The sequence below is a fragment of the Limulus polyphemus genome, unplaced genomic scaffold, assembly GCF_000517525.1.
Source record: "Limulus polyphemus unplaced genomic scaffold, Limulus_polyphemus-2.1.2 Scaffold4024, whole genome shotgun sequence".
NCBI lineage: Eukaryota > Metazoa > Arthropoda > Merostomata > Xiphosura > Limulidae > Limulus > Limulus polyphemus.
The window spans coordinates 83739-93871 of record NW_013669634.1 but is presented as its reverse complement, the minus strand read 5'-3'; the positions used below and the strand labels follow the sequence as shown (position 1 = coordinate 93871).

At 30.1% G+C, this 10133-nt stretch overlaps 1 protein-coding gene across 1 annotated transcript in view; it reads right to left on the bottom strand.

Annotated features, from left to right (window-relative positions):
- Positions 1 to 10133, bottom strand: part of LOC106470470 (endothelin-converting enzyme 2-like) — a 43828-nt gene that overhangs the window by 11984 nt on the left and 21711 nt on the right. Inside the window, exons 3-6 of the mRNA XM_022399080.1 lie at positions 8664 to 8726; positions 4160 to 4246; positions 1892 to 2019; positions 1125 to 1228 (exon numbers count right to left, since the gene is read on the bottom strand). Coding sequence (XP_022254788.1) covers positions 1125 to 1228; positions 1892 to 2019; positions 4160 to 4246; positions 8664 to 8726 — 382 coding nt within the window. The remainder of the gene's footprint in view (positions 1 to 1124; positions 1229 to 1891; positions 2020 to 4159; positions 4247 to 8663; positions 8727 to 10133) is intronic.

The following is a 10133-nucleotide window of genomic DNA, read 5'->3' as shown; positions in this document are numbered from 1 at the left end:
TAACAATACTACAAGAACTAACTGACATGTAGAGTGCCACTCTCTAACAGAAAACTAGGACTTAAACAATACTACAAGAACTACTGGCATGTACAGTGCCACTCTCTAACAGAAAAACTAGGATTTAAACAATCTACAAGAACTACTGGCATGTACAGTGCCATTTTCTAACAGAAAAACTAGGACTTAAACAATCTACAAGAACTACTGGCATGTACAGTGTCATTTTCTAACAGAAAAACTAGGACTTAAACAATTTACAAAAACTACTGACATGTAGAGTGCCACTCTCTCACTAGTTGATATTGATAATACAATCAGTATTATAAAGTACATTCACAGTAAAAAGTAAACTTTTTTTTTTACAAGTTACAGCCTTTACAATAATGAACAATATCTTAAGTGAAAACAATGTTTCTATCCCTGGTGCAATCATTCTCAAATACACAGACTTTAATGATCAAGTCTGATTACCGTTAAAACTCATACTTGAGAATGATTGCACCAGTGATAGAAATGTTGCATCTGTTTAAAAAATATTCTTCTTACTGTAAAAGCTGTGACTTGCAAAAAAAAAAAATTCTAATCAGTAAGTAAAACTGCCATTTATAGTATTCCAGAAATCTATCAGTAAAACAAGTTCAATTTTCTGTTTCTATTCCTATGGCCAGAGAAATTCTAAGACAGGCCTTGTTCTTTCATTTCAAATTGAGAGAATTGGGTAAATTCCATCAATTACCACAAAAAATTAGACAGACCTTTTTCTGCTGAGTAAATCTGGAAGATTCAGGCAAGTTCTGTCAACTTCCACAGTATTACACTAAACAGATTCAGTCAATTTATTTACACAAAAAAGACCAGTTTCATATGAGTAAAACTAAAGGATGGCAATAATATTTTCAATAGTATGTGGTAAGGATAAAGTAATTTGATTTCCTGACAACTTAAGTTCATCCTCTGTTTTAAGCAACTGTAATAGTAAAAACAATGAAATTATACTTACATGTTAAAAACAAAGAAATGCTGACTGATAGATAAAACTGAATACATTTGAAATTCTATTTGAAGTTACTCAAAACTAACTTTCACATGGGATTACTTTTTTTTAGGACATTAACACTTACCTTCCAGGAAACGTCTGAATTTATTCTGCAAATTTCGAAAGCGATCAGGAAGGTGATCGGCATAGTGAGATAGCAACCTCCACATTAGATAATTGTTTATTTCTCTGAAAATATTTAACGTTTGCCCATTAAGCAAGCATTTTCTTCAAAAAATAAAGATTAAGTGTACGTTTTAATAAATGTAAATCAAATGAAGCACTATTTTCAATATAAAAATGACCTAAAATGCATTATTTTAAGTAATGAAGTTGTATCTAAATTCTTTTCAGCCTTAAATTGATATGATAAAAATAGTAATCCAGACAATATATATTTTTATTTGTACCCCAAGGCTCATAGTCTAGATATGCTGCTTCAAAATCGTGACCAGAAACAGGTAAGCCCCATTTTACACTGCATCAAATCCATATGAAACCAGAGTATACTCTTGTTTCCTGCTCTAAAGACACGTTATTTCACAAGTTAAACAACAATGATATATAAAACACAAAAAAGTAACAACTTAAAACTAATTACTAATCATTACAGGCTGCCTTTACAGTATTTGAAGGTAAAATTTCTTAGAAGAAGCAATTTTTTTGTTAATCGTTCACCTCGTACATGTTGAACTTCATCGTTCTAAAAATAAAACCTACAGATATGATTAAACTATGAAGGTTGAATAGATTAAGAAAACCTTTATAACATATTGTAACTGAAAAATATTTACTTAACTAGGCATTACAATAAATTTGTTACTAGTAGTTTAAAGCACCACATATACTTACTCTATTCCCTTCGCAATAAGGAAGTCGGAGAGATCCCTGAAATACTGTGGATGTACAATAGCTACTTCAGTGTCAACACTTATTTCCGATAAAGGAAAATAGGCCTGTAGAAGGTCCAGCCATTTGATCTATGCCATACAAAGTTTTTACATATTCAATAACTGGATTACAAAGTGTGACTTTTTTTAACGTATCTTTCGAACCTTCTGTAATAAATCCGTACTACAAAATATCTTGTCAACAACAGTTTGGTTATAAAAGCATGCTACAACAACAACAGTTTGGTAATAAAAGCATGCTACAACAACAACAGTTTGGTAATAAAAGCATGCTACAACAACAACAGTTTGGTTATAAAAGCATGCTACAACAACAACAGTTTGGTTATAAAAGCATGCTACAACAACAACAGTTTGGTTATAAAAGCATGCTACAACAACAACAGTTTTGTTATAAAAGCATGCTACAACAACAACAGTTTGGTATAAAAGCATGCTACAACAACAACAGTTTGGTAATAAAAGCATGCTACAACAACAACAGTTTGGTAATAAAAGCATGCTACAACAACAACAGTTTGGTAATAAAAGCATGCTACAACAACAACAGTTTGGTAATAAAAGCATGCTACAACAACAACTGTTTGGTAATAAAAGCATGCTACGACAACAACAGTTTGGTAATAAAAGCATGCTACGACAACAACTGTTTGGTAATAAAAGCATGCTACGACAACAACTGTTTGGTAATAAAAGCATGCTACGACAACAACTGTTTGGTAATAAAAGCATGCTACGACAACAACTGTTTGGTAATAAAAGCATGCTACAACAACTGTTTGGTAATAAAAGCATGCTACAACAACTGTTTGGTTATAAAAGCATGCTACAACAACTGTTTGGTTATAAAAGCATGCTACAACAACTGTTTGGTTATAAAAGCATGCTACAACAACTGTTTGGTTATAAAAGCATGCTACAACAACTGTTTTGTTATAAAAGCATCCAAATAAACTTTGTATCAAAATGTAGTTAACAAAATGTGACTAATAAACTAATATTATAAGAGTTTTAACTTCTTAATTTTAAAAAGAAATATTTAAATAAATATTGAGAATAGTGACATTTGTTCTTTAGGTCTTGCCTATTCTGTAATTTATTTACCACTCTTCTAGGAAAGATGAAGTTTAACATAAGTTACTTATTATAATACAGTTATTAATAAGTAATTCTTATAGCCTTAAACCTTTTTTGTTTAAAGACATAAACTAGAGTGTCAGACCCACTTCCCACACCCACCTGTCACCTCCTCATTTTCACAAACTGCCAATAATTCTGATGTTTTATATCATTTATAACCAACAGAAAGACGAAGTTTTATAATCTATCAAATGATATATAATATTACACTGTTTCCAGTACAGAGTATTGTTAATTTCATCTTCAGTTTAAAAGTTTATCTCATGTGTTCAGATCAAACATCTAAGGGAATTATTTTAAAACATTTATACCTTAGTTAAAAATCCAGTAAAATTATAATAGTTATTGGACATTGTTTGCTCAGTGCATGTTATTATTCTGTGTTCTTAGGTGCATTCTTTAACACATACAACTAGAGTAGAAAAAATAACATTTTAAATATAAAGTTTGTCTGAAAAAAAAAAAGGTTGATACTTATTTAGAAGGTTCTAGAGATTACAAAAATGAAATTTGATAACTTTCAGATGAAGAAATGTATTTTTAATCTTAAGATGAAAATAACTTTGCTCTTGGACAGTCAGCACTCCAACTCCATATAGTCACAGACAAATCTTTAGTAAAAATACTTAATTGAAAAAATCTGATTTATGTGTACAAAAGACTTGTAATGTTTACTGAAAGCTTGTAAAACTTTCTGAAGATACACAAAACATATTAAGTAATAGTATGGAAACTCTGATGATTACTTGACAGTTACATTGTCATTGTTACCCACTGACCCCTTATGGAAAGAATTAAAGAACATTTTAAAACACTAAGGTACTTCTAAGGACTGATAATATGCAGGGGTGTTTATAACTTTATTCCCATTTTTCTTGCATTCTCTAAAAACACTATCATTACTTCCTTGTTATCCATTTTGCTTCTGAACTTAGAAACCCAATTCATGGTTTAAAAGTTCAACATTCAGTATAAAATGAGGACAACGTTTTCTCACCAAACATATTAAAAATGTCCTTATTCAACGAGAGAATGTATAAATGTTCTGTTTTCAAATGACTGATCTTACTTTAGGTGCCAAACTTTTTAATGCATCCACAGTCATCTTCTTATAGCTTTCCTCAGGATTTAACAAAAGCTCTATGGATGGCATTATCTGTAACAGAAAATATTAATATTACAATCATACAAGCTGACTGCTATCTATAAATAAACTACTTTATTGAAACAAAAGTTAAATTAAAAATAATAACTAACACACAATGTTAAAATACGTACACAAAAGCATTTTTAATTAAGGCCAATCTGTGGCCCCCCAAAAGTTGACTACATGTACTGACTTTACAGCATCATCATGAGGAGTGGATTGCAAAACATGATAGTGTCATTTTTTTTTTTAAACTAAGCCCCGTCGTGTAGATTTACTATTTCTGTGTAACTTTTAGAGGAGGTTCAGCTACATTCTTACACAGATATTCACTGGACCTTCATCTCTATTTAATAATTCATGATCTCTTTCTATATTTTACTATCCACAAGGATTAACAAATATTATTGGCTCAAACACCTTTTGGTTAAACCAATGGTAGAGTTCTTTCTAATACTTCCATACGTTGTATTTTATTCCAGAATATTTTTGTCAAGACAAATTGAAACTGATTCTATATTTAAAATAAACAATAAACAGGGAGAGGGGCTTTTTAAGAAATACAACTACTAATAGAATTAAAATAACCACATCTGACTTATTACTCCTTTGACTTGTACAAATTATCAGCATTCTATCACATTCACAGCTTTCTAGAGCATAATTTTAACGATACTTCAAAATCACAAACTTAAACACATTTTTAACTGTTACCCTACCCATTCATTCAAGTAATACTGTTTTATAAGTACTCTATTTAAGTTCATGCCTCATGATTGTCAACAAGTCAAACCAAAGAAAGAATGGTTATTTGATGCTCCAGAAATCAGCAGAGTAGTATAGCCTCTGAACTAACAAATTTTGGCTTCTAGCCAGATTAAATGAAAATCAAACCAAGAAAAATGTTTAAAATGTCTTTAAAATGCATTTCGCAATGACTGTGCGTGTGTGTGATGAATTCCATGTTTATCTAATGAATTCTGATTATTAATCCTTACATACGATTTGGAACCCAGTTCTTTATAAATATAATAAACAAGTTTCAAACACAGTTGTATGGTGAAAGCTTTTTCCATGAGTTTGCAACAGATTTCTGGTTAATCCTAATCACAAGATTATTAAAAATTGTTGATTTAAAAAGAGGGAATAGGGATCTTGAAAAAAATTACAGAAACAAGATAGGTAGCTTAAAGTGAAAATGCAATCACAAAAAAAGTAAACAAACAAGCTTAAGGTTTGAGACATAGTGTTGACATTATTTACTTAAGCTACAAATCCCTATTTGACTCCATGTCTAAAAGTTGTAATATTTAGAAGGTTTATTCAAACATGCGTTCTACTTATCAACCAATAGGTCAATAAACTACATTAACATTACACCTCCAGTTTTACTTCAATTTCGTATGAATCACAAGAACCAATTTATCAGCTGAAAATTATCTTGCTGCATTTATATAATTTTTATTTCAATGTTTTTGCAAGTTTAAGATCTTTGTTGTAAGTATGTTTTTGTATTTTTGTTGTCATTTATACTTTGTACAATACACTTTCATTAGAACTAACCACACACACACACATATACCTTTATTAAAATATACTAAACATCCAGTCACAAGTTTAATCTTCGGCTAGCTCAGTACTTATACAGGGAAGTTAAACCATTACTTTAACTTACATCCTGCCTACTTACAACACGAAACTTTTCTTTACATCTTAAAAAATGTAGAAATTATAATCTCAGCTACATCACGGACTGTTTTTACTTACAATATTTTCATTTTTAATTTGCAAATAAATGAACCATCAGGCAAGATTATTAACTTCTTTGATGTTATGTCTGATTGTGTTAGATAAAACAAATATATCATTTACTTTCACAAACAAGAAAGATATTTTAGGGATCATATTAAAGTCATAATCTCAATAAAATGGGAGTGCATCATAATATAAAATAGCTTGAAAATATGGGGAAAAAGTATCTTTGTCGTGAACTCCCATAAACTTTACTTTCCAATATGCAATACTTGTTGCTTTTGGAAAAAAGCAGTTTGTGCAGAGGGTGTAATAGTATAAAGAATAAAATATCTGTAATGGAGAAACAGTGGATTATAATTAACATAAGTCTACTATATAAATAGTGGCATTAATCAAGCTATGGGTATTTGACAATTTTTGTCAGATAATTAAGGCATACAAAGACCTGATGCAAGGGATGGCTAAAGAATATGGTGCTACTCCTGAACATGCTGAGCAGTTTTCAGAAGATACGTTCCAGTTTGAGAAACGCATGGCAAAAGTAGGTCCAATCAATCATTATTTAGTAAAAGTAAATGTATTTCAGTGATATTAATACACCTTTTTTTTTTATAAAAATACCAGAAAATACATATTCCTATGTTTGTCCCATCTGAAAGTTAAAGAAAAATTAATTTTTACTAGTTTGGAACTTGATAGAAAGTAATGGTACTGGATATAGTGTTTGATGTATATTCTAATTCTATAGTAAATTTTCTCAACTTTTATTAAAGTCTTTAGAAGAATATACAGGACAAAACCTTTGTATGGTCCCTCACAATATTGTTAAGAAAATGGATGAAAGCACAATCATGTTACAATGCATATAAAAGCTTATAATTTAACAAAGTCTGTCTTATATTGTTATCATGTATGTTTATCATACCTTCCTGTCATCAAAGTCTCTAAACGTGCTTCAATTATTCTCACTTGCACCCTGTCCTTATCTTAGCAGGTTATGTTAATGATATCCAGACAATAATTTATAATATGCCGAGTTAGTTTAAATAAGCCAATTATTTGTCCGAAACATTAATAAGGCTAATATGATAGTGAGTTTTCATAATGCACATAGAAGAATGATTTTAATAGATGTGTAACACATCATGAATTTTATAATACAACACACCAGATAAAGTAAAGACAGAATAACAATAAGATCTACCAGACTATTAATACTTCATACATTTATATATTCAAAAACTAAAGAATTAATACAAGTCTGAAACTGATTTCAGTGAGGCACGTGTTTTCTGCCTATCAGTAATTTTATCTTAAACATTCACTTACCTTTAGTGATAAGAAATCTTGTATCAGATTTTCAAAATTACTGCTATTTAAATTAAAGTCTGACAATAAACATGACACTAGTTATTGAGTTTACTGATGTTAACTCCAGTATAATAAAAGTCACTCAGGCAAAGTGCCAACAATTTGAATTGTTGACAATGCACAGTTAAGCAATGGTCCAGCTGTTAATACTAAAAGTATTATGAATGGTATCACATACCCTTAAAGAAAACAAACAATAATTTCTGTGTTTCAACAACTTGGCCTTCGTGGTATATCAAAAACTGTTTGAAAAGAAAACATTAACTTTCGTTACCATAACAGTAGCTTTGTTTGTTGATTTTACGCAGTATCTACTATCAAATGGCATCAACCACTTTTACTGCTCATAAGAAAGTGTCAGTTTTAGAATGGAATTACATTATGAAATCTACTGATTTAACTTCGAGATTCAAAATTAATGTTCGTAATTAGTAAAACATTACCAGTGCACAGTTCAAAAGATAGCTTAACACGTTCTTACAACTGAAACCAATACACCCATGATATACAAGTCATTGCAAGAGAAGGTTACTACAGCTACGATTAACAAGACTGTTTGTTTCACTTGCTGGTGACACACCAATCCCCACTTAAGCTACACAGCATACTTGGGTTACGTATCAGGAAATGTAAATAGCGAGACCACAGATTGAACTCCTACAATTGGTTGCCAAGACATCTAGCACATGGGCCAGACAGCTAGACTTGCATCAGCCTCTGCAGTGCAGTTCTGCTGGTAGCATAGTTAGAGATAATGTGCCCAAGTGGGTGCTCATTGAAGGTAATAAAATAAAATAAAAGATTCACACAAATGTTAGGCTTACTGATTTGTAATACTTCACCAGCTTTATGAAGTTAAATCATAACTTTAATAATGTTTTTAATAGAGGGTGGTCTTTAGCAGAGGTGCTATATGCATTGTACTTGCATCCTAGATACACCAGTTTCTGTTCAAATCAAGCATCTTTTAAATCTATTGAAACATTTTAAATAAAAAACAGGGTTACATATAGTTAAAGTGGGTTCTGATATTCAAAATTTATTTGAAAGTAACAAAATAACACAAGATTTATATGTATAAATAGGATACGTGTTAGAGAGAGCCTCCTTTCAGACCCTGAAGAGTACCCTAGAAGATACAAAATCAGTATTTACACTTTTACACGTGTGTGTTTACTTATTTTAAATAAACAATAATAAAGAGTTTGTAAACTATTTTAAGGTATATTTATATTATTTAATTTTTACTTATCATGTCCCTAGACAGTTTGGTAAGAAACCTACTAAAACAAGCACTCACCTGCTCAAGATTAGATTGCTCATAATAACTAGGGTCAGGTAATCCGAGACCTGCTGGTTCCATCTAGAAAATATCATAACACATAATGAGAATAATGAATTATATAGATCAATGAGCAAACATAGCTACACAGTTGACTTAAAATAATTATTATTCTACTGTATCATAAATGAAAAAAACAAATCTAGGATTTTGAAAACTTTTTATTTTAATATTTTCATTGTTACATTAGTCTGTAGAAATATCAGAGTCTGAAAAACATTAATCAGTTCCTATGTTTCTATAATTAAGAAAGTATTTATATGTATATTAGAATTAAGACTATTAGAGCCCATCTTATATTTCTACAGAATATAAAAAAGAACCATGCTTTGAACTAACAACTGTAGTCTACCTCTATACATCAAGTACGTAAAGACATTGTAGAGAATGAATTCGTAATCCAATGGTAACTTTGAAGATTTAGAGTAGGTTTGCTCACTAAAGTTTTGTTTTTTGGTAAAAGTTCATAATCTTTGTGGTCTATCAAATCCCTATAAAACACTAAATAACCAGAGAGAATGCTTCAACATTACTCAAGCTGAGGTAATATTAAAATCTAAATCAAGAAGTTTGTGTTTTATAAATAGGTATAGCCAAGCAATTCAGGTAGTATTTCAAAGAATTCTGTGAAATATTTAGTAGTATATTATAAATATTTAAATAAACATGTCAAGAATCTTACAAAATGTATGATACAGCCTTGACTTAACCACACACCAGTGGTACAATTATATCACTTTTGTGTGTGTGGTTTTAATTTGAATTAAACACAAACTTCGGTTAGTATTAAAATAATGTAATACTTAATTACCTATTACATCTGTAAAATTTTTGAAATTCTAGGAGGATGACAAATAACAAAATTGCTAACATTTGCTAACAGGAAAGAAATGAAAAATTAGCAGTTATAATCTGTACTAATTCACCTAGAGTAGTTTCAGCAAAGTTGTTACAACACAATAGTATATAGTCTTGTATATTCAGTGAGTTAACTCTTTCCTCTATTTCTGTGAATAAAATCAAATAATAGAAGTTGAAAGCAGCCTTAGCAGCATTGTTACTAATATAACAAAGAGATAATAAGCACTGTAAGAATTTAAATTCACTAACTTTTACCAATCGAAAAGAACACTGAACTGAAAATGGTAACACATCTTCATAATGTAGAAACATCGCCAACGTTTCAAAAACACTTAAATGACAAACTTTAGAGAGAACGTAACTATAGAGTATTAGAGTAGAACTACACATAAATCAACTCATAAAAATATGTTATTCAGTAAATTACAAGACTACAGATAAATCAACTCATAAAAATATGTTATTCAGTAAATTACAAGACTACAGATAAATCAACTCATAAAAATATGTTATTCAGTAAATTACAAGACTACAGATAAATCAACTCATAAAAATATGTTATTCAGT